We start from the raw sequence: 25,871 nt of genomic DNA, 5'->3' as shown, positions 1-25,871 counted from the left end.
ATTCCCTTTTAAAGTCGAGTTTCAAAAGGAAACATATATTATTTTTATTTATTTTATTTATTTATTGTTTATTTGGCGGGGCATTTTTCCTTATAATGGCTATAGTAAAATCTTGTTAACACTCTAGAAGCCACATTTATTTTCCGATCTTCATGAAACTTGGTCAGAAGATTTGTTCCAATGTTCAATTAATATCTTGTTATCTAAGGTGAGCGACTTTGGGCCTTTCAGGCCCTCTTGTTTAACTATCCTGATGTCTGGATAGTATATTTTCATGCCACAGAATCAGACAAATTTAATTTCCTGGGCTTGAAATTATACTGACGCTGATTGTTATTTTACCACTTGTAATTTTGACCCAATGCACATACACAAAGTGGCAAATTCTGTACCATTTTTAGACCACCGAGAGGGTAGACATATGACTGAGTTTTATGGTAATGCGATTCTGTTTAAAATTAAATATCATCATTACATTGAACAGCTTGTTTGAAACAAATGTTGACACTCCTGAGTACCGTCTATATTTGTAATCTGAGTCTGTCTTCTGTTTGGTATTGATTTACAAGGTAGTGTTTGAAATACAGAACTATTTGGCATTTTCACTGTTCTTCACATGAGATTAAAAAAGGATTGAATCAAATAAAGATGATTTTAATTGACTTATGTCTGATTTATTACCTCACTGGCTACCTGTATACTATCAGTTTTTGGGCTAAGAGATGTCCTTAGGAAACTTTTGAAACTTATATTGAATGGACAATTTGGTCATGAATTGGTCATGAAATAGTTAATCATAATAATTGGGAATCAAATTGAGTTTTATTGTACAGAAATGATTACAAAATAATTTTATAGAGGCAATCCACTTTAATGTTACCTAGCCATTAGACAATTTGGAATAATTAAATTTAGTTTGATTGTTTCAAATGCCATTTAAGACCTTTTCCGCTGAATTTATCTCTGATGAAACCACATTGGATTGGCCTTTGAGAATTTCATCATTGCAATTACTTGCTTTAAATTATGTTCTAAATAACTATTAAAGTGTGTACTTTAACCATGTTCTTGATATGTTTGTAATAAATCCATGACAGGTGTTTGTTAAAATATGTAGGAGTTGTCCATATCACATCATCAGTCACATTTAGCAAGGGATTAAAAAATATTTGAAATGTATCAAAACTTCTTTTGAACAGCAATTTAATCAAGTGAATGATTATATTCAGTATTTTGTATGACCTTTTATCTATCCTCAATTTGCAAGGCTCAGCATGCCCAAGTGTCCAAAGGAATTATGTTTATATTCAAAGTTTTTATATGTTAGTCCGAGAGTAAACAAAAATCAGTAGATATTTCAATCTACTGATTTTTGTTTACTCTCTGACTCACTTTTTTGATGCTACCTTTATTGGATGTATAATGTTTATACTGATATGGCAATGATAGTGTCATGAGCTGTGAAGACTTTAAATAATACACTCATGGATACTTAGTGTTAAGACAATGTTGAATGGAAAGCTTTAATATGTGCATACAATTTAGAATAAACATACTTACGTGTTTATAAATGAATTTTGCAATGATCTATTGAATACTTTTCATAGCATGCTTAATGTTTATTATGAAGTTTTTAAACAAAATGGAGTTGGCAACAATTGTTGGGTGTGGATTTAATTGTTTAAAGCCAGTTGTCAGTTGCTGTCAAAAGAATTTGTTTTTTTAGTACTGACCAAGAACCCTATCCAGGAAAGTTGTTACTAAAATGATGATGAGTTGTGTTCGTAGAAAACTGGGCATAATGCATGTGCGTAAAGTGTTGTCCCTGAGATAAGCCTGTGCAGTCCGCACCGGCTAATCAGGGACAACACGTTCCGCCTAAATTAGATTTTGGCTAAGAAAAGACTTCATTTCAACGAAAAATGTCATAAAAGCGTGTGGACTGCACAGGCTCATCTGGGATGACACTTTGCGCACAAGCATTATGCCCAGTTTTCTCAGAACACGACTCAATTATTGATTGACATGATATGATTGATATACTGTTGAAAGTGGTAAAAATTCCAATAAACAAACCAATTGTATAAATGGCATTTGCTTTATTGCCAATAATTTTAATAATAATAACATAAATTAAATGCCTCATTGTCAACGTTTTTGAAATACTTAAATGATTTTTCTTTTGCAGACATAAAATATTCCATTATTATCTCCATTTAATATTAGTCAATATATTTTTAAGCAACATAACCTTGTGAGTATTAATTGCAAATACTTCAAATTCTGAACAATGTGCAAACAGGAGTTGCTAAGTTTGTTTTTGGTTTTTGTTTGATCAAGAAAATAAATATATCGGGTCTTTGCCCTGTTATAAAAGGACTCTCAATTCAGTGACTATTTGTTTAAATTAATTTTTCCACTTCCCGAAGACTTGAGAATTTCAAATTTACTAAATTAAAAGTGAACTGATAAGAAAATTGATTCCTGGAGTTTTCTCATTTGTTGTTAGGTTGAATTGTTTGACGAAGTTTTCAAGTTCTTACGGATTTGAAGGTTGAACTTGAACTGGTATATATTAAAAAGAAATGTATAGCAGATACTATTTTCAGTTTCTGGCTTCACCATTTCAGTATAGCAAATATTCAGTTTGATGGAATACTGTTACACTGGAAATAATATGGTGACAGTGGAAAGTGTAAATGAAGAAAATAAAATAATTGTGTAGTATATATATTACTATGAATATTGAATTATTGAGTTCCTAAAAGACCTAAAAGCATGTACAAACATTTCAGATGATCTTATAGATGACTGAGAGCCTACTGAACGTAATAGAGCTGATTGTGAAGTGATTTCAGTGAGAGATCTTCTGTCAATGATTGTTTTCTTCCATTATTTTTTTTACAAAATGAAGAAAACAATGTTACCAAAATCCTTCTGCTTACTTTATATAAAAATGTCAATGGCTGAAAGTTTTGTGAAGTTGTTTTACCGAAGAAACTTTTCTGGATAGTTATTGTTATTATAACTTTTAAAAGAATTAACCCTTTGCAAAATTTGTCATCTGCTAAAATGTCGTCTGCTGAATTTCTAAAACTAGCATTTTCTTCGATTTTTTTCAAAGAATACTATCAGAATTGCAAACAGTTTGGATCCTGATGAGACGCCATGTTCTGTTCATGTTCTTAAAGTGATGTGCTAAGTTTGCAGTGTAATAATAAAAAAAACTTATGTTTCTTGAAAATTCTGAATGACCAAAGTGTATTTCGTTAGATTTTTACGGTAACATGTGTATATATACATGTCAACACATGAAATACAGGCTCATTATCCTTTAAATGTCAGTTTGGAAATCTCATCTATTCTTAAAAACATTAGGCCATGACTTTTTTTTTTATTGGTTTACAAAAATTATTTTGAAAATGGTCCATCGGGCGGTCGAAAAAAAAAAAAAAAAAAAACATCATTGGAAAAAATGTTAATGCTAATAACATCAGAACAAAGACAACATATCTTTTATAACCTTAACACAGAGACAAAAAATCAAATTATGCAATGAAACACATCTATATCTTCAAATGAAATGAGTCCTAACAGCACCTTATGTAACATCAGGCAATTTTAAACACTCCATTACATGACATGCGTTCTTCTCCCATTAAAACGAAAAACTGCGCTTCATTTCCATAATTGGATGCGCACCATTACGCAATGCGATGCCCGTTGCATAAATCTTATATAAGATAAACTACTCATACACAAATTACCCGGTATGTGTTTGCTCTTACTCGACTTATGAGATCGTACATGAAAAAAAAAATCGAGGTAGATGGATCCATGCGTCGTCGCGGTAATGTTTGTCAAAGTTGTTGTTGTCATGAAAACTCGTTGATTTACAACGCAAAACGTCTTATTTGAACTGACGCGAATTAATTTAATCATATTTGTCAACTTCGCTTTTGCTTTATTTTGATAATTTAATCCAAAGTTTAATGTTAGCAAGTGTTTTTTTTACTGGAATTGTAAACAAGGAGTCAGTTAAAGTCTTCCGAAAATGTGCAGTCTGTGTGAATTGACAGTTTGACGTCATCAAAGGAAAGCCGCTTTCTGTCGGAAGCAATAAAGCGACAAATTTCGCGCCGAAAAAATTGGCTTCCTTTGTCTAGCAATCAACATGCCGAACCAATCGTGTGTTTGTTTCTCAATTGCAATCCTCCAATTTAATAAAAGCACGTGCATAGCTCCGCCTTCGAATCTTTTGCAGAGAACGGAGGCGGAGTTTAACGGTTAATTGAGCTAGTGTTTTACACAAGTTGAGTTCCGATTTGCCGAAATTACTCGGCCCTAAGCATTGAAACGACAAATACATTTATCAATGATTTTCCGAGATATACCGATTTGTTCCGATTTCCAAACTTTCTGTACAGTTCCTATAAACTATGGCGGACGTGTTTACAAAATTCCTAAACACATATATCGTAAATAATGGCAGTGTTTTATTGGATTATTTATACTTATTATCAAATACTATCGGGTTTGTTTAATATAATTAACATGTTAAACAATATAGTTGCGTCACAGACACGGAAATAAATTTTGATGGGGTCGACATTTGACTGACGCTGATTTTCTTATTGTCTGTAATTTTTACCCGAAATAAATTTTGAGAAGTGCCCATAAAAGGACTGGTACATAATGTGTCACATTGAAAAATATCCCGATCTCTGCAATATATGTGAACCAATCGTTGATTGTACTTACTTGATTTTATTCGCAACCGTACTCAAACCGGATCGTTTTTTTTCTCATTTCGCTCATTTTGAAGTGCGGTCGGGAATAAAATATTTAAAAAAAAGACGATTTTCCGATTTTATTTTTTTTCCCATTTTCCAAAAATTAGGGTCGGCGGTTTTGTAAACCAAGAAATATAAAAGTCGTGGCCTTATGCAAAACTGGACTGAAAAGAGATTAGATTCAGACAATAAAAGATGCATGTCGAGTTTTAAACTGTGTATGTAAAGCAAAGTGGATTCAAAACTTTCTCAAATGCGTGTGAGGCCGGCTGTGGACTTTATTAAGCCTATTTCACGGATGAAATTGATTTTGTGCTTTTATGAACGAGATTCGCTTTGATTTACAAAATAATAAGCATAGAGACTGCTGTGTGTGTCATTAGCGACAGAATTATTTCATTTCCATATGATGGAGTCGTATTTCGGACAGGCTGCATTTAGAGCCTCCTTGAGGAGTCCAAGAATTTTGTGCATAGACAGGAGTAAGGTAGAGATGACATGCAGTTGGTATAAATATGTTGCCTTTTGAGGCTCCCAAAAAGGGGCTGGCATATAGTTGCTTCTTTTTTTTCTGTCTGAATTAAAATTTTGATGCAGTTAAATTTGCCAGGGCGTGAAACAAATTTCTGCCATAACCATATCTGTCATACCCAATGCCCTTCCATCCAGTAGTTAAAATGTTTCGGAGCTAGCTCTCATATACTTTTTATCTTATTATTACAAAACTTAATATGCTGCATTTCTTTATGGTGAACATGTACATATTTTGTAAGGTTGATGTGCTCCAGTGAATTACCGCCCTTTGATAAAAAAAAATGCCCAATTTCTGAAGTTTTCATTTCTGTGCAAGATTTTTAAGGAAAGATATGATCTGAATTCGATGAATTTGTATTATAAAGTATCTTTATGGGATGGAGGTATTTTACAGTATCTATAAAAGTTGAACATGCACATAATGTCATATTGATGTGCTCCAATGTTTTTTATGCCCCCGGTAGGGTGGCATATAGCAGTTGAACTGTCCGTTGGTATAATGTCAATCCATCCGTCCGAAAAAAACTTTAACATTGGCCATAACTTTTTCACTATTGAAGATAGCAACTTGATATTTGGTATGCATGCGTATCTCATGGAGCTGAACATTTTGAGTGGTGAAAGGTGAAGGTCAAGATCATCCTTCAAGGTCAAATGTCAATTATATGGCGTCTGTCCGTCCGAAAACTTTAACATTGGCCATAACTTTTTTAATATTGAAGATGTCAGTCAACTGAGCAAACAATTTCTCAGAGTGAAGCTAAAGATATGTTCACAGACTCTGTGTATTCATTATGTACATATTTTGTTCCAATATTTCGATTGATCTTTAAGATAACCTACTTGTATTAGAAACAACCCTCAGTGATACAGCTAATATAAAAGTTATTTAAGAAAACGTGGATAACAGGACAGAAGATTTGTTTTTGTGTAAAACCATAGAGTAAATGGCAGCTGAATAAGGATCAAAACTCTGTTCTAAAAAGAAAATGTATGAGGATAAATCAGATGATCGTTAATGAAAAATATTGGAAAAATAATCAAGGATGACATTTATCGGGGCATTTATCATTTAACTAACACTCTTGTGACACATCAAATGTGCATATTACAATCATAAATGATATCATATCAATAGTTATGGTGGTTTGACAGGGAAAATTGATTTGCTGTCTTTAACCAAAAACATCTCATATCACAAGCTTTTTCAATCATTTTGGAAAATTAGAGATTAGCATTCACACATTGTTTATCAAACATATTAATTTATTATTAATTTTTTTCCCAGCGTAAGATAATCAATGAAAGTCTAAATAAATCAACATGTTCACTTAGCACTATTTCAACTGAGAAATTTGTTCTAAGAAATTAAATGTACCCTTTTGATTGCATAATTTATTGATAGTATACAGGGGTGTGATTTTTCCGCGGATCCACGGATTTCCTCAGATCGGGTTGTCCCGGGGGTCACTTCTGAGATTCGCGTAAATTCGTTTAAAAAAATGTGGGGGAGAGGGGGTACCACCGATTCTGCGGACGTCTTCATAAGCGGTCCGAAATATCCGCGGCCCGCAAAATCTTTCCGCATTTTACACTGGTAGATTCTGCCTAAGCATTTTTAAAACAAGCGATATAATTGGCTGTCGTTTCCCAATCTTCCAATTAAAATCGGTTTCTTAAAATGTGTTTGGTATTTCTAAGCTGATTCGTTTGCAAATGGCGCCGTTGTAAAGCGAAACTTAAGATTATTGAAATGACAAATAGCAATCGAATTAACGACTGACATCATAATATAGTTTGATAGAATAATGAAATGTGTTTGCCAACGAAAAAGACGATGTTTTAGATACAAGCAACACATATTTTGATTAGAAATGTGCGTAGTGAATAAAATGTGTCACGGAAACCAGTGTTTGCAAATTGGTGTTCAGTCTACTCGTGAAGTAAAACAATTTAGAAGAGTATCGTTCGAACATGGAAATAGACAAACATGATTTGATTTATATGTTAGTGGATCTGTGTATTATCAGATTCATATGCATATTCTGCTTTATTATGTTTGTCACGGCGTGTTCAGTTAACTGAAATAGCATTGAACTGAAGATGTGAAATGCAAGATAGATATTGAAAGGTTAACAAATTAAATATATTAATATAACTCAGTTTAATACATCATTAACACAAGTAGAACACTCAAGTGTGTTTGTTTTTATTTAGTCCATTTACTGTAATACATTGAAAAACTGCTGCTATTGATCACAATAAATACTGTTTACTTTGCATCCTCAGTATGTTAAATGTGAAGTTTAACAGGTTTTTATAAAGAAATATTGTTATGAAGTTCAAGAAGTTGTTTATTTTAATGTATGTTTTAATGTTTGTCGTTGCCTTATGCGCGCCGTTCACATAGTCAAAATCAGTCGACACAATTTTCCTCCCCTCTGACTCTGCCTCAATCACAACCCTGGTATACCATTCAATTATGCTCAAGTTTTTTTCAAGTCATTTATATAATATATATAGTTCCCTTTTTGTTGCTGCTCAGCACATTAATAGAGAACAGACTTGTTTTACAAGGCTTCTTTGAACACCAATCAAGTGCTGAGGTTCTAAATAGTGTTTTAATTTTCCAATTAAATCGATAATGAGTAGGTCACCCGTGTTGTGTATTGTGTTTTATCCCATCATCAGACGTGCATTGTTGAAATAAACCACTGTGGAATATATTCTCCTTTATTTCGGCAATGCTGAAATATAGCTGTCAGGCGCGGCGGAGGATGGTCATGTTACTCGGAATCAACTATAAAGTAATCATTTTAGTCAAATCGAATCAGACTCAACAAAACAAACAATTTGATACCAAGATGTAATATATTTTAAAGACAAAATGCAACACAAAAAGCAAAAAAACATTATTTACTAATATTAAGTGCATGTACTCATGACGTCATTATTAACACGTCAAACGACAAAAGTCATATTCTTTCCTGCTAAAGCTGCAGTTGTTTAGTGTTTTTATTTTCATTATTTCTTTAAAATCGGGGACGTAGAGGTATGATAAACAGAAAAACAGGTTGGTTACTGATTTTTGTGTAATATATTAAGCTCGGCACAACTAAAATGATAGAACAATGTTTGCTTAAAATAAATTGGGATTTCCGTGTAGTTCTATTATCCTATTCTATTTTTAAAGAAATAATTTATGACTAAGACAATTGATGGGATAAATCGAATACTAGGTCAGTGCCGAATAAAGCGAAGTTTATTTCGCTCGGCCCGAAAATCTTCTAAGCCTCGCAAAAAAAGTTAGCTTTATTCGGCACCGACCTAGTATTCCATATATTTCTTAAAATTTGACCCAGCATTGGTAAAAATATTACAAGATATGTACATTTCCAGAAAGGATATTTATTTCTGCGTTGAATAAGACCAATTTAAATGAAATCGCTGCATATTTAAGTTCTGGCTGTTCAAAGTGATGCACCCTGTTTTCGGGTCATTTCAAGTTGAATACCTTGTTATATATATATATTTGATCATTTCAAGTTGAATACCTTGTTATATATATATATATTTGATAGTGAGAATTTTATTTTTCAGAAAAGTTGATTTTTCGTTATAATTTGATTATTTATCATTCAAAATGATGTTTTCACTAATTAATATCATAGCAACACGCTAACCACCTGTGACTTTGACGGTTCTCTTTCTTGAAACCTGGTACATTTCAAAGAGGTGCTAAGTAAGCTTTTTGTCCCCTACCGGTTTCACCAAAGGGGACTTATGGTTTGCGCTCTGCTGTTTGTCAGTCAGTCACACTTTTCTGGATCCTGCGATAACTTTAAAAGTTCTTAATATTTTTTCATGAAACTTGAAACATGGATAGATGACAATATGGACATTATGCACGTCATTTCATTTTGTTCCTTCGTCAAAAATTCTGGTTGCTATAGCAACAAATTCTTTTTTTAAATTCTGACAATGGTGGAATTTCTGACAATGGTGAAGCCGGTAGGGGGCTATATTGCTTGGCAATAGTCTTGTTATTTTTTTTATTTTTTTTTATATTGTCTTTGCCAACTTTGCAGTGAAATGTATCAACTGACTTCAATGTCTAAACATGATAACTCCAATCACAGGGAGCTGTGGAGCAAACTACTTCCAAATTTCTAAACCTGTTAAATTAAAATTTAAATTTGTCATCACAATGACACATTTTTCATCCCCAGCGATCCAAACATTCCTGTGTTATTTACCCTTTGACATATCCGACTAAGCAGTGGGGGGGTCTTTGCTATACATGTAGTGACATTTGCAATAAAGCTCTTGATTTTAAATGATGAATTTTGTCCCTTCAGACAATCAGTCGAAACAGCACTCGATCTAGAAAGTCGCGTCTGGACACTTCTGGAAGTCAGGCCTTCAAAGGTCAAGGCTCGGACACAGAGAGCGACGATGAACGAAAAGTTGCAAACTTCGAGGCTGATTTCAACACTTTAGACATTCACGATGAAAAGGCCTTTGATACAGATCTGGAAGTGGAAGGTATTTATCATTATTGTTTGACCTTTTTGCTAGAAAATTGCAATATTTTGATGTGCATACCATTTATGCAGTTACTTCAGTGAGTTGAACATTGATATCATAATAAATTACTATATCTTTGTATGCTCTTTGCTTACCATGTAATCTTTGTCAAGATCTAACATTCAAAATGAAAAATAGGGTCTAAAAAAACAAAAAGGATGCGTTTACTCTTAAAATCATGCAGTTTTATCAGTTTGTTTTCATGTACTAATATTTGTTAATTTGAATTTGCAGTATATATACTGGTAATAAAAAACACACACAACATGTTATTCCATATGACCAACAGCCACACAGCAACTCTAAAATTAATTTCAAACTATTTGCTTACGCCATGCTTTCAAAAGGAGTGAACAAAAATCCACACATAGTAGACGGCGTGTTGGACTTTCAGTCCTTACGACTAGCCTACTGTGAACAAGCAGCTAGAATGAAACAGAAAGGCCAAACAGAAGCCAGTAGGTTCTGATGTTGTGTAGCCTGTAGGCCAAACAGAAGCCAGTAGGTTCTGATGTTGTGTAGCCTGTTGTATTTTTGTTTTATGTTAGTTATTCTTATTAGCTCATCTATTTTTTGAAAAAAAAAATGAGCTATTGTCATTACCTTGGCGTCTGCGTCGGCGTTGGCGTCGGCGTCCAGTTAAGTTTTGCGTTTAGGTCCACTTTTCTTAAAAAGTATCAATGCTATTGCATTCAAACTTGGTACACTTACTTACTATCACGAGAGGACTGGGCAGGCAAAGTGAGATAACTCTGGCGTGCAGTTTGACAGAATTATGTGCCCTTTTTATACTTAGAAAATTGAAAAATTTGGTTAAGTTTTGCGTTTAGGTCCACTTTTCTCAGAAAGTATCAATGCTCTTGCATTCAAACTTGGTACACTTACTTACTATCATGAGGGGACTGGGCAGGCAAAGTGAGATAACTCTGGCGTGCAGTTTGACAGAATTATGTGCCCTTTTTATACTTAGAAAATTTAAAATTTGGTTAAGTTTTGTGTTTAGGTCCACTTTATTCCTACAGTATCAAAGCTTTTGCTTTCATACTTGCAACACTTATTAACTATCATAAGGGGACTGTGCAGGCAAAGTTATGTAACTCTGACTGGCATTTGGACGGAATTATGGGCCCTTTATACTTAGAAAATTGAAAATTTGGTTAAGTTTTGTGTTTTGGTCCACTTTACCCCCAAAGTATCATAGATATTGCTTTCATACTTGGAACACTTGGAACTTGTCATTTTTACGGAATTATGGCCCTTTTTTGACTTAGTAACTTTGAATATATGGTTAAATTTTGTGTTTCGATCCACTTTACTTCTTAAGTATCAAGGCTATTGCTTTCAAACTTCAAATACTTTCATGCTATCATGAGGTTACTGCACCTGGCAAGTTGAATTTTACCTTGACCTTTGAATGACCTTGACTCTCAAGGTCAAATTATTAAATTTTGCTAAAATTGCCATAACTTCTTTATTAATGATTAGATTTGATTGATACTTTGACAAAACTACTCTTACCTGACATACCACAATAGACTCCAACCAAACCATCCCCAGTGCCCTCCCCCCCCCTCCACCCCTAATTTTTTTTTTTTAAATATCATCTCACAAATGACCACCACACCCTCACACTATACCCCCCCCCCCACCCCACCCCAGCCCCCCAATTTTTTTTTTGGAAACGGTTAAAAACACAAATATTTATGTTTATTATTTTATGTTTGAAATACCGTCCAATCATCGCACCCAAGAACCCCCCCACCCCCCTACCGTCCAACCATCGCACAATGCCCCCCCCCCCCCCCCCGAATTTTTTTCGCATTTTTGGAAGATAATGTAATAAATACCCACACCCCCACACTATACAACCCTCTTCACTCCACCCCTCCCTTCTTTGTGATTGAAAAAATGAGAGTCCCTTCACCTTTTAAAGGAAAAATAGATGAGCGGTCTGCACCCGCAAGGCGGTGCTCTTGTGTTTATTCTTGTCCACGTATTATGCCTCTTTTGTTTTGTTGAGCCATTTATAACTCACTTAAGAAGATGTAGCTTTAGAGTGATATTCACAATTTATTTAAATAAAGTCTCAGCTGAAACCATGTTGTAGACTTAAAACACAAGTATCATTAATATACCTGGGATGGTCATTTGACGTTCATTTGATAAACATTTTGAATAATTTGAATATTGAGAAATACTTTAATTGCTTTGACAGTCAAAATCTTATAAAACTGTAAACCTTTTTATCATCTTGTCTGAAACCAAAGGCTGGATTCCAAAATAATGCAAACAAGTGTTTTTTGGATGACCCTCTACCAGATATTTTCATTTTTATTATTTTTTTGAAAAACATGACACCCATGGCAGTATTATTAAAAGCTGAAATTATGCTGGTCATATGGCAACCACTTTCTTGTTGTTCTCTTTTTTTTAGGGCCTAATTTTGTTGTTTTATGTGTTTGTACTTAGTACTTTGTTAGTCGGTATTTCAATTGTGATTTCTACCTTATTCAAACATTTATCAATTTTGGTAGCCTGTTTAAAAAAAAATATGTGTATAGTATGAGAACACCCATGCCAGGCCTTGGTCAGGAGAACAATGGTCACTCAATGCCAATAGTATGGGAACACCCATGCCAGGCCGTGGTCAGGAGAACAATGGTCACTCAATACCAACAGTATGGGAACACCCATGCCAGGCCTTGGTCAGGAGAACAATGGTCACTCAATACCAACAGTATGGGAACACCCATGCCAGGCCGTGGTCAGGAGAACAATGGTCACTCAATACCAACAGTATGGGAACACCCATGCCAGGCCGTGGTCAGGAGAACAATGGTCACTCAATACCAACAGTATGGGAACACCCATGCCAGGCCGTGGTCAGGAGAACAATATTCACTCAATACCAACAGTATGGGAACACCCATGCCAGGCCGTGGTCAGGAGAACAATGGTCACTCAATGCCAATAGTATGGGAACACCCATGCCAGGCCGTGGTCAGGAGAACAATGGTCACTCAATACCAATAGTATGGGAACATCCATGCCAGGCCGTGGTCAGGAGAACAATTTTCACTCAATACCAACAGTATGGGAACACCCATGCCAGGCCGTGGTCAGGAGAACAATGGTCACTCAATGCCAACAGTATGGGAACACCCATGCCAGGCCGTGGTCAGGAGAACAATATTCACTCAATAACTGTTTCAGTCAGATCCTAAATGGTAATAATGAATTTGTATGGGCACTATATCTCGTCAATTTATGATTATAAGGGAAGTCGCTTCAAGTGTCTCTGAATTAAGGCCCTTGTAATATAAAAAAATTACCTTATTAGCTTTTTAACTCCAATAGTTGACATTGAATTATCATACAATTTGGTGGTAATGTTTGTGGTTATATAATATTCTTCAAAATTTATATCCTGCCTGAAAGTTGACAATCTTGTTTCATCAAACTGCCATGTTACTTGTTGTATCAATTTTTCAGTTCACAACACATTCATATTTAACCAGGTTTTCCGAAGGAAAAATCTGGTTATAAGATTGGCGAATGTCGGCGGGCGGGTGGTTTGGGCGGGCTGGCAGGGGGGAACAAGCTTGTCCGGGCCATAACTTTGTTGTTCATTGTGAGATTTTAAAATCATTTGGCACATTTGTTCACCATCATAAGATGGTGTGTTGCGCGAAAGAATTACGTCGATATCTCAAAGGTCAAGGTCACACTTTGAATTCAAAGGTCATAAATGGCCATAAATGAGCTTGTCTGTGCCATAACTATGTCATTCATTGTGAGATTTTAAAATCATTTGGCACATTTGTTTACCATCATTAGACGATGAGCTGCGCTATAAACCTATAGATACAAAACAGAAAACCAAAGTCAACCGGCCACACGCGAAGTCTCCGTACATATTTTAAATATGTATACGCGCGTTCTTCGAACAAACCTGTTTGAGTGGTTTATCGGGCATTGCTACGTGTATTTGATTCGATTATTAACAGTATCGAGAATCATCGCACTCATACTTAATACATTAGTCAATATGCTGCAATAATACATTAGTAAATATGCTGGAATAATTTTTGTTAATTAATTAAAAAAAATATTTATCATGGTATTGTTGAAAACACATTAAGAATCTATTATTGACATGCCATAAAATAATATCGCTGGATATCTTTATTTCACATCTTTCTGGTGGTAAAGAAAATTCCAGTTCACCTAGTTCACGCTATAGGGCCTTTATTATATAACTATTATGTAACTGACTGCGAACTCCAACCAGCACATAAGGTCTGACCTGTATATAAACTCTGACATTCAAACACACTAACCGCGAACTGACCCCTTATACCTCGCGGATTGAAATGCAATGCATTAAAGTGAGGCATCGCTTCCACTGCTCTTTATGCTTTTACATATAACATGTTGACAGGAATATGGAAGTCAGTACTAAATATGAGAACATGGCCTTTAAGTACACAACGTTCTCGCGCTGGAAATCCTCTGAAAATAAAAGGTGCACGCACAAATTGTATTGATGTCCAGATTGAGTGTAAAACTGTTCTATCTATTAAGCCTTTTTATGAGAGATAAAACTGTTTCATGCTGAACACGCAGTAAAACAGTGTTACAAAGACACGGACATGTTTCCAATGTTCTAGTGATATTATCAAATCAGCCAATACAGTCAATGAAGTGTATTCATCTGTACTTGGCCGCGGGAAGATTTAATTCTATTGGACGCTAACAAAGGTCAGGCTAAGGTGAAAAGCTGGCGTATACAGCTAACGCCGAAAAAATGGCCATAAATGAGCTTGTCAGGGCCCTAACTATGTCATTCATTGTTAGATTTTAAAATCATGTGGCACATCATTCAGGCTGTCAAGCGGTCATACTTTTTCCTACTTTTTCCTACTATTTCCTACTTTTTCATCAGGATCCTACTTTTTCCTATTTTTTTACCAAATCTTCCTACTATTCCTACTTTTTCATTTTCAATGGAGAATTATTTTTTTTAAAGAGTTTATTTAGTAAACTTGCATGATGAATGAATCTATGGCATGACTGTATCCCTGTTAATGTGCATTCATCTAGATGAGACCTGACAACCCATGCTGACTGTCTGCTAGCACCTCTTCAGGAGCATAAATATTTATTTCTTATGTAACTTTTAAAATTATTGACAAGTTTTTTTTTGAAGTAACAATAGTGCCTTGTTTACTTCCTTAGCATTTGTACACTGCAGACTTCACTACCTTACACAGTTCCCAGTGATGCAAGAGCTGAGGGAACCCATTGTTTATTCCAGTTTTATTTTGTTTCCATTGACAACAATTTGACCAAACCTTATGCATGTTTACATGATATTGCTGTTTGGAATGTAGAGATATAGAGATACATGTATTGTATGAGTGGTTATGTAATATGGAATTTATTACACAAGTTATTGGAAAAAAGATAAAACTGATGCTTTGCCGAGTTTTCATCATTTACAAATATAATGTAATAAATTCTGTATTACATGACAACGGATATGATGTTCTATTGATATCATAGGTACATAATGTTTAGTAATTAAAGATAAATGCACAGAGGCTAAATGCCCTGATACATTTTTATGCTCCCGGTAGGGTGGCATATTGCATTTGTACTGTAAGTCCGTTTGTCTGTCTGTCTGTGTGTGTGTGTCCGTCCGAAAACTTTAATATGGGCCATAACTTTTGCAATATTGAAGATAGCAACTTGATATTTGGCATGCATGTTTATCTCATGAAGCTGCACATTTGAGTGGTGAAAGGTGAAGGTCATCCTTCAAGGTCAAAAGTTAAAAAATACAATCCAAGGGAAGTAATAAGCTTTAAAAGGGAGATAATTTCTAAACCTGCCAAATGATATATTGAAATTTTATTTCAAAGCTGCGCAATAGTGGGCATTGTGTTTCGGACAAACACAATTCTTGTCTAATGATGCCATAGCTAGTGAGGTAACTTCAAGGTGTTAAAGCGAAGTATTAAAATTATTAAACAGCATTATTACACTCCCGCAAAGTCATCAATAATGTAAAAGCCATTATTTGAAACTGGAATAAACAATGTAGTGCAACTGTTTCATTGCCCAATCAATGCTGTCATAAAAGATGTCAGGTGATAAGGTCCTATCTCCAGTTGCATAATCTGCTCTGCAATGACCAGTCATTTTGAATGTAACTTAAGTCATTATAACTGCACCCTATTGTCAATTTAAAGGTTTCACAATGTAGCTGTAGCTGAGCATTTACACTGCTTTATATACTAGTATTAATCTTGTACAACAAGTTGGTGTATCACTAAATAAATTTGGTCTTCTGCTTAAGGATATAACATGCACAATATAATTACCATTTTTATATCGATACACAGAAGACCTCTAACCACTTATTTGATGATACACCAAAATGAACAGCATCTAATTACATGTATACTTCTTTATCAGGGTAGCTTTGCTTGAAACTTAATTATCATAGATACACTATAAGTGCTAAAATTCCTAGTGGGAAAACAAAGTTTAACCCTTCATGGATGGAGAAGTTGGACAACAGTGGAAAAACACTGGGATCATGGTGCAAGAGAGATACCGGCAATGAGTTTGCAAGATATTGTACTGTCTGAATGAAGTCCATCATGTAGTAATTCTGGTGCTAATCAACTTATAAGTCATGCAGATGGATAAAAACACAAGGAAAACATGAAATACATGCATGATAATTCACAAAAGCGTTTGTTTGGAAGTGCCCAAAAGCCAAGCAGCTCTCAGGGTTGTGGGGATAAATCTATCTGTATGCAAGTACATCCATCACACACGGAACAGGTACAAAAGGCTGAAATATTCTGGGCCTTTAAGGTAGCTTCAAGTGGGTATCCATACAGAACATGTGATGGCACTCCTGCTCTGTTTCAAGCTATGTTTCCTGGACCTGTGTCTAAAAAAATAAGTATTATGTATTCCTACTTTTGAGGGAAAAGTTCCTACTTTTTCCTACTTTTTTCCTACTTTTCTTGCAAAAGTAGTTCCTTTTTTTTCCTACTTTTTGAAAAAAGGTCACTTGACAGCCTGATCATTAGACGGTGTGTCGCGCGAAAGAATTACGTCAATATCTACAAGGTCAAAGTGACACTTTGAGTTCAAAGGTCTAAAATGGCCATAAATGAGCTTGTCAGGGCCATAACTATGTCATTCATTGTTAGATTTTAAAATCATTTGGCACATTTGTTCACCATCATTAGACGGTGTGTCGCGCGAAAGAATTACGTCAATATCTACAAGGTCAAGGTCACACTTTGAGTTCAAAGGTAAAAAAAGCCAATAAATGAGCTTGTGCAGGCCATAACTATGTCTTTCATTGTGAGATTTTAAAATCATTTGGCACAATTTTGTTCACCATAATTGGATGGTGTTTCACACGAAATAATTACGTCAATATCACCAATGTCATGGTTGCCACGACTAAAAATATATTTATTTTGAAACAAAGGGGGTTAATTATAAACAATCAGTTCAGTTTGAGTTGTCTCCCTTTATCAGACTTTTTTTTTTTTATAAAAAAAACTGGTTTTGTGACAATTTTGTCCCTTGTTTAACTTTTAAACGGGAATATTTTGTGACAAGTTGAGTTTCTGGTTGAGTTTTGTGAGAATGTAGTATTTAGTAATCCCTGAGCTGATTCTGTTTATTGAAACCTCTCTGTTAATAGATCAATAGTCTAAATAGAGCTTATAAGATATAGTGCAATTTCCTATGGAATACCCTTAGGGCCATTGTGGTTACACATTAAAATCCAGAGGGCAAAATGCAATAGTGCGATAGTACGATGGCGACAATACGATAGTACGATTGCGACAACGCTATATAGTACCTCATCATGTCGACAATGCGATAGTACGATAGCGACAACGCGATAGTACGATGGTGACTATGCGATAGTCATATCGTACTGTCGCCATTGTATTATCGCATTGTCCTCATGGTACTATGGCATTGTCGCCATCATACTATCGCATTGTTGCCCTCTGGATTTTTATGTGTTACCACGATGGCTGTAATGGTATTCCGTAATTTCCACATTGTGACTCATTTACTCATTGAGTCACTTGGTTAAACTCTAGGTATAAATTCTTGACATGTATTGTGATGTATCATTTGAAATAGCAGGGCCATCACTGTTGATCAATATTTTTGCCTAATGTGAACATTTAGAAAGAAAGGCTGTTCAGTTACAAGACATTTATCTTCAGTAATATTTCATGCTTAATATCTCATTCTCTTCTGTCATGGTCTTGTGATTTCTAGAGCTGATTGACCAGTTCCTTGATGGATCATACGGTAAGACCCTGCACAGGATTTTTAGTATTGCAACAGTTACTACTGGTGCTGGTTTCCTTCCTTTTAAACACATGAATTTCTTTGGTATTGTTATAATAATTGTAAAGAATATATCAGTGTGTACTTATGTAACTATTTATATAAAAAAGGAAAGATTATATCAAAACCTTAATGATTTTTGTTATTGATTTTTGCCATAAGTGTGAAAGTATATTTTGATCTAGTTATTTCCTTTAAATATATGCCATTGGAATATTTGCTGTGTTCTAGGAAAACTGGGCTAAAGGCATGTGTGAAAAGTTTCCTGCCTGATAAGCCTGTGCAGTTATCACAGGCTAACTGTGGTAACACAGCCCGCCTATACTCAATTTGTTTGTTAAGAAGAAACCACCTTTTAACAAAACATCAATACAAGGGGAAAGCATTTTCTCATAGATTAGCCAGTGCAGACTTCAACGGCTATTCAGGGACGACACATTACCCGCATGCATTTAGTCCAGTTTGCCCAGAACACAGTTTATATTTTCTCTGATAATAATAACTTGATTTGACCTTACAGTATAATACCCTCACTTTAAAGTCTAATAACAAGTGTTCCAGGATGATTCAAACACCTGTTAACATCTAAAATGTCGATTGTTGCAATAAATCATTACCTTCATTTCTTGGTGTCCCGTATTATTTTGGATCCATGGTTTCTTAATGAAAATATTATTATCTCCCTTAGATGCTCATCAGCGCATTTCATACTTGTGGGCTACAGGTAGCCAAGAACGTACGTGCATCATCACTTGCATTGAGCTACATTTTGTTTATTGATCTAAGTCTAAAATATGCACTTGTTGTTGTGTTGAACACTGCGTTATACTCCATTTATCGTATTTAATTAAACATTAATTAAGTAGGATTAAAGTTTCGATTGATCTTATAGGTCATGAAATCTGGTGATTCCATTAAGACAAGATATACCAAGTGAAAAAAACATAAAGTATTTAATTGCAACTGTACTTAGAAACTATTACATCTTTATTGGTTTGATGTACTTAATGCACATAGATCTATAACGATTTAAGCTTGTTTTATGTTCTCTTTATGTAAAATGAATACTAATTAAGGCTTGTTTTAAATGAAGAAAGATTCATTTGGTGCTGTGTCTTCCTGGGAAGAAATGATGGCATGTTTTTTATATTGATTTACATTTGAGTCTGGTTCTGGGAAAACTGGGCTTCTTGCATGTGAGTTAATTGTCATCCCAGATTAGCTGGTGCTGTCTGATTTAATGAAATTTCAAGTTTAAACTTAGATTCTCTTTGAAGCAAAAATAGAGTGAAGAAGGAAAGCGTTGCCTCTGATTTGCCTGTGCAAACTTCACAGGCTAATCTGGATCTGGTAGGACACTTTACACATATGCATTTAACCCTCTTTTCCCTGGAAAAGGCTTATTTCAATAGTGGAAATTTTTGTAATAACTTTAAACAAGGATTTAACTGCCCAAAGGTCAATGTGGCTTTAAAACAGCTTGTTGTGACTGTTATTTTGTCATTCATCATGCGAGTTAATCATAACGTTCTACACATGACTACTTTGAGGAAACAGAATGTCTAATTTACCTACTGTCTCCCAACCTCAAGGTTAAGGTCACAATTAGAGGTCAAAAGTCAAATTTGGCCGTAAAAAGGCTTTTTTGTCCTTATTGGCGCCTTCAACACAAAGGTGGAAATTGTGGGTACATTCAAGGTGCATTGGACTCATGTCTTGTTTATTGCACTGTTATGATATTGCACATAAATGAATTAAATGAAAAAATAATACATTTACCAAAAGTGATATACGGGTATATGCACTCAAACGCATAATCACATGGCTTGACGTTATAAAATTAATTCAGTAAATACATATACCACCATGTATCTATGCGGTATTATTTTCGCATTTAGATGGCAGCTCTATGAACTTTAAAAAAAATCAATACATTATTATGTTTCCCAGACCAGTCATCGTCCTACGACCACACAGGCAAAACTTCCTACATCGACACATGTAAGAAACTGGGTGTGGTCCCAGCCTCATTCTTCCTGCGGCACATGCACGACCCACACCTGAACATGAGGCATCATGGTCTGGGACCTGCCGGGATGCGGGCGTTGGCTGAGTCATTATCAGTATGTTGAGTCATTATCAGTATGTTGAGTTATTATCAGTATGTTGAGTCATTATCAGTATGTTAAGTCATTATCAGTATGTTGAGTCATTATCAGCTTGTTAAGTCATTATCAGTATGTTGAGTCATAATCAGTATGTTGAGTCATTATCAGTATGTTGAGACATTATCAGTTTGTTAAGTCATTATCAGTATGTTGAGTCATTTTCAGTATGTTGAGTCATTATCAGTATGTTGAGTCATTATCAGTATGCTGAGTCATTATCAGTATGTTGAGTCATTATCAGTATGTTGAGTCATTATCAGTATGTTGAGTCATTATCAGTATGTTGAGATATTATCAGTATGTTGAGGCAGTATCAGTATGTTGAGGCAGTATCTGTATGTTGAGGCAGTATTAGTATGTTGAGGCATTACTAGTATGTTGAGTCATTGTCTGTAAGTTGAGTCATTATCAGTTTGTTGAGTCATTATCTTGTTCTTGTTTTTTAGGGATATCAATGTTGTTATTCTGAAGAAAAAAATTGGAAATGTACTTGCTATTTAATAGCTTAAAGCATTTAGTTTTTAGCCTGTTTTTTACTTTACCAAAGTGATGTTTTTGCTGAATTGTTTGTTAATTATTCATTATTATTTTTTGTAGATTTGTGCCGGCTTTTATTTAAATTAATATTCCTTAGAATCACCAAGTTTTGTGTTAACTTCTTAAATACTTTTTTGACAAGTCAGAAAGCTTTGAATGTATTAGCAGCCAAGTCTGTTTTAGATTGCTTTATCAATTGCTAATTTATCCATTTCAGGTAAAGTAATATAATATTACCACTTGTCTATGAAAGCTAGAAATTTGCTATTTTGGTTACTTTCAGACCAACAGTCAGGTATTACAACTCGACCTCAGTGACAACTCGCTTGGACCTCATGGCGGTATTGCAGTGTGTGAAATGCTCAAGGAGAATTGCTTCATCACAGAACTGGTTAGCCTTAGAGAAACCATGATGTTTGTTCCTGTCAGGAAAAAAAATCCAAACTTTTCCAATAAACTCAATAATTTGTTTATTGAGTTTATTATACAGCAATTTAATTCCCAAGCACTTAATAATATAAATTTTAGAAAGCAGTTAAACATTCACAAATACTGTTATTAATGATCATATTAATAATTTTAAATTTCCCAATTTCTTAGTCTATTGCATTTTTTAAGATGGAAGCTTTAACAGTCTAAGATGAACATGAAGTTTACTTGCTCAATGTAATTGAAGTTTCCAAAGTTAATTATGTATATTAGGTTACTTAATGTCAAAACATATTCTTTTCACAAATTTATTAACATTAATCTCGCTAGATTGTCAGTTGCCTTAAATAGAGTGCAGAAAATGTATGTTAACCCTTTCAGTGCGGGAACCGAATTTTGAAAGCCTGTGCAAACAGTTTGGATCCAGATGAGACGCCACAAAATGTGGCGTCTCATCAGGATCCAAACTGTTTGCTATTCTGATAGTATTCTTTGAAAAAAATCGAAGAAAATGCTAATTTTTGAAATTTAGCAGACAACATTTTAGCAGACGACAAATTTCCCAGCATGCTATGGGTTAAAATGGCAGCAAAGGAGCAAGCCTCTCTCTGGGAAAATATGCATTAATGCATTTGTGTATAGCTTCATCCCAGATTAGCCTGTGCACACTTATCAGGGACTTACTTTTCCTCCTTGACTGGATATTAAGAGACCGCACTTTCTGCAATGACATTTTATATTTAAAGGAAGTCTCTTCTTAGCAAAAATCCAGTTATGGCGGAAAGATTTATCATTGATAAGCCTGTGCGGCACGTTTTGCATGGTCTAATCTGGGATGACACTGTCCACAAGTTTTGCATAGTCTAATCTGGGATGACACTGTCCACATGTTTTGCATAGTCTAATCTGGGATGACACTGTCCACATGTTTTGCATGGTCTAATCTGGGATGACACTGTCCACATGTTTTGCATAGTCTAATCTGGGATGACACTGTCCACATGTTTTGCATGGTCTAATCTGGGATGACACTGTCCACATGTTTTGCATGGTCTAATCTGGGATGACACTGTCCACATGTTTTGCATAGTCTAATCTGGGATGACACTGTCCACATGTTTTGCATAGTCTAATCTGGGATGACACTGTCCACATGTTTAACCCCCATTTTCACAGAGCAAGGCAGAAATGATCACAAATCAGTACTGCTTTCATTGTATTTACAGAATCTTTCCGAAAACCATCTGGGGACAGAGTGTGCGCCTGCATTAGCAAACATCATGCAACAAAACAGCACCCTCACCCACATAACGCTGGCAGGTTTGTCCTATAATCAGTTCTTGGCCCAATTTCCAAAGCATTTGAGTGTAATTTTTACGGGACTTATGCATAGCTTGGAGAATTTGTTTAAGTGTGTCAGTAAATGCCTCACATCCTTAGATTTTAACCACGCAATGTTATTCTTTATATAAGTGATCCACATGTTATAACAAACATTTTTCGAAAACAATAGAATAATTCAAAATTCTTCATTACTTTGTGTTGGTAGCACTTAAATAATTTTAACAATGTCAAATGATGATTTTAATTCACAACGCTGTATTTTGAAAATGGCCCAACATCATAAGTGGTATTTTACTCCCTAATTTAAAGGGTTCTTTTTTTTTTTTAATCTGTACCAAAAAGTTGGAAAATTTTCATCAACAAACTGTGAACACATTTCTTTAACTTTAAATGAACTACAAAAGGAGACCATATTTATCATTTATATAGCAATATTTAATTGTTTTATGCATTTTAATAGATATCAATACAAAATAAATAACAGAAAAGAACAGAATAGTTTAGTTTGACTTAAGGATATAAAGCTCATCTTAAGTAGCAAACATATGTGATATGATCATGCTTTAAAAACACAAATACTACACCATTTCAATCCAAATAAACAAGAAATGAACCGTAAATGTGAAAGTTTCACATGGATGAGGTAACATTTGCATAATGACTGCATAATATTTTAAGTCTATCTATCCATTGCAACATAATTATATTATTGCAAAATTGTTTTCTTTGCACACAAAAAGTATTATTATATTCTATATATACTATCTTTTCTGTGCAAAAAATATAATTATTATATACTATCTATACTATGTATTTTAGAAAAATTCAAACAAAACAAGGTCAGTTTTTGTAACTTTATTACGTTTTGTCCTATTAAGGAGTTCAATAAACTTCGACAGTATTTAAACAAACTTTGAAATTAAAATATGTCTAACGTCAGAATGAAAAGGGCATTTAAGAACAATATTATTTAATTTATGAATTTTATATCCATTTGATTATATTCATTTAGGTTGCATAAAATACATTTGCAATATTATATTTAATCAATTACAGGAATTTCTTAAGTTTTCCATAAAGTCAAATATGATTAAGAACCTAAAGACTGCTTACTACTATTTCTCTTTCACTATTTACTACTTTTGTGAGTTTATAATTATGACAAAATGTATTTTAAATGTATAAATGTTTGCATTTGGATCTCAAACGTTCATCATAAAATCAATCCGTTTGCAAAAAGATCAAGAAACCGTGCGCCTAATTGTTGGGAAACTTAATATTACTGTTTTTTCACTCTTAATTGTTTGTTTATGTTAATTTTTTATTGTAAAACATTTATTTCAGGCAACGATTTTGATGACCATTCTGCTCCTTATTTTGCTGAAGCTATATTGGTAAGTTTGACAAAGAATAATTGTATATAAATGTATATTTTTGTTGACATAACATTTCATGGATTCATTTAGTCTGCCATCTTAATTTCACGGATTTGTTTGGCCTAGCTGTTTAACCCAGCTTTAAACCTTAGGTGACCTTTGGAAGTGACCAATCAATTTGAATATACAATTTCCCGCCGGTAGGCCCAAACTTTGCGAAGTAGAAAACATGCAAATTACAAACAGTTTTCACATAAACATTAATATGTTATTCGATCGACTTTCTATTCTGGGGAAGTATCAGGTATTAAAAGGGATACATGTACTACAGGGTGTTTAGCAACCATGTTAACTGCGTGTTCAGCATGAAATAATTTTATCTCTAATGATAAGGCTTGAGAGATAGAGCCCTTTCACACTCATCTCTCAACGTCATTACAGTTTGTGTGTGCCCCTTCATATTTAGAAGTTTTCAGCGCCATAGCTTTTGAACTTAAAGGCTGCGTTCTCATATTTAGTAATTACTACTATATTGCATTCTGTGCATTTGTATATTTTAGATCATATACGTTTTTTTTGTTCAATAACCTAAAATACGCTTTGACGAAAATATTGAAAGTTGTTTTCCGCTGTTAAATGTGTAACAGTTACTGTACAAAGCTTTAAACAAGCCATCATTCCAGCAGCAGAATGTTACCTCATTTTAATGCATTGCATTCACATCCGCAAGGTATTAAGGTAGGTTTGCGTTCAGTAATCGAAATCGTTATATAATTGCTATCGCTTTAACTATGTGAACTTGAAGTTTATTTTTATCAGAAATATATTTAATAAGATACTCAGCAATATTATTATGGTATGTCAATAATAGATTTATAATATGTTTTCAACAATTGCATGATAAGTACAAGCTTTGATTAATTTAATTTAAAATATTCCCCTGAATAGACCAATTTATTCAGCATGAACGCGATGATTCACGATACTTTTAATAATCAAATCAAATAACAATGTCCCAAAAACTTCTGTAACAGGTCTGTTAGAAGAACCCGCATTTATAAATTTTCAAATATATATGGATGATTTGTATGTTTTTGGCTTACATGTATGCTTTCATTTTTTAGCTCATCTATTTTTTGAAAAAAAATTATGAGCTATTGTCATCACCTTGGCGTCGGCGTTGGCGTCCGCTTAAGTTTTGCGTTTAGGTCCACTTTTCTCAGAAAGTATCAATGCTATTGCATTCAAACTTGGTACACTTACTAACTATCATGAGGGGACTGGGCAGGCAAAGTTAGATAACTCTGGCGTGCATTTTGACAGAATTATGTGCCCTTTTTATACTTAGAAAATTGAAAATTTTGGTTAAGTTTTGCGTTTAGGTCCACTTTTCTCAGTGAGTATCAATGCTATTGCATTCAAACTTGTTACACTTACTTACTATCATGAGGGGACTGGGCAGGCAAAGTTAGATAACTCTGGCATGCATTTTGACAGAATTATGTGCCCTTTTTATACTTAGAAAATTGAAAATTTTGGTTAAGTTTTGTGTTTAGGTCCATTTTATTCCTTAAGCATCAAAGCTATTGCTTTCATACTTGCAACACTTACTAACTTTCATAAGGGGACTGTGCAGGCAAAGTAATGTAACTCTGACTGGCATTTTGACAGAATTATGTGCCCTTTTTATACTTAGA

General features: G+C 34.4%; 1 protein-coding gene across 6 annotated transcripts in view; it reads left to right on the top strand.

Moving 5' to 3' along the window:
- Nucleotides 1-25,871, top strand: part of LOC127831629 (leucine-rich repeat-containing protein 74B-like) — a 118,812-nt gene that overhangs the window by 67,537 nt on the left and 25,404 nt on the right. For 5 of the 6 annotated variants that reach the window (XM_052356623.1, XM_052356615.1, XM_052356641.1 and 2 more), the window contains 6 exons: nt 9,686-9,872; nt 10,262-10,372; nt 20,271-20,443; nt 21,309-21,416; nt 22,681-22,774; nt 24,143-24,192. In XM_052356623.1, the coding sequence (XP_052212583.1) occupies nt 9,686-9,872; nt 10,262-10,372; nt 20,271-20,443; nt 21,309-21,416; nt 22,681-22,774; nt 24,143-24,192 (723 nt within the window). The remainder of the gene's footprint in view (nt 1-9,685; nt 9,873-10,261; nt 10,373-20,270; nt 20,444-21,308; nt 21,417-22,680; nt 22,775-24,142; nt 24,193-25,871) is intronic. The other variant, XM_052356634.1, reaches the window with a different exon arrangement.

Source organism: Dreissena polymorpha, chromosome 1 (assembly GCF_020536995.1).
Source record: "Dreissena polymorpha isolate Duluth1 chromosome 1, UMN_Dpol_1.0, whole genome shotgun sequence".
In the NCBI taxonomy this organism is placed as follows: Eukaryota; Metazoa; Mollusca; class Bivalvia; order Myida; family Dreissenidae; genus Dreissena; species Dreissena polymorpha.
This window is presented reverse-complemented; position numbering and strand designations above follow the sequence as displayed.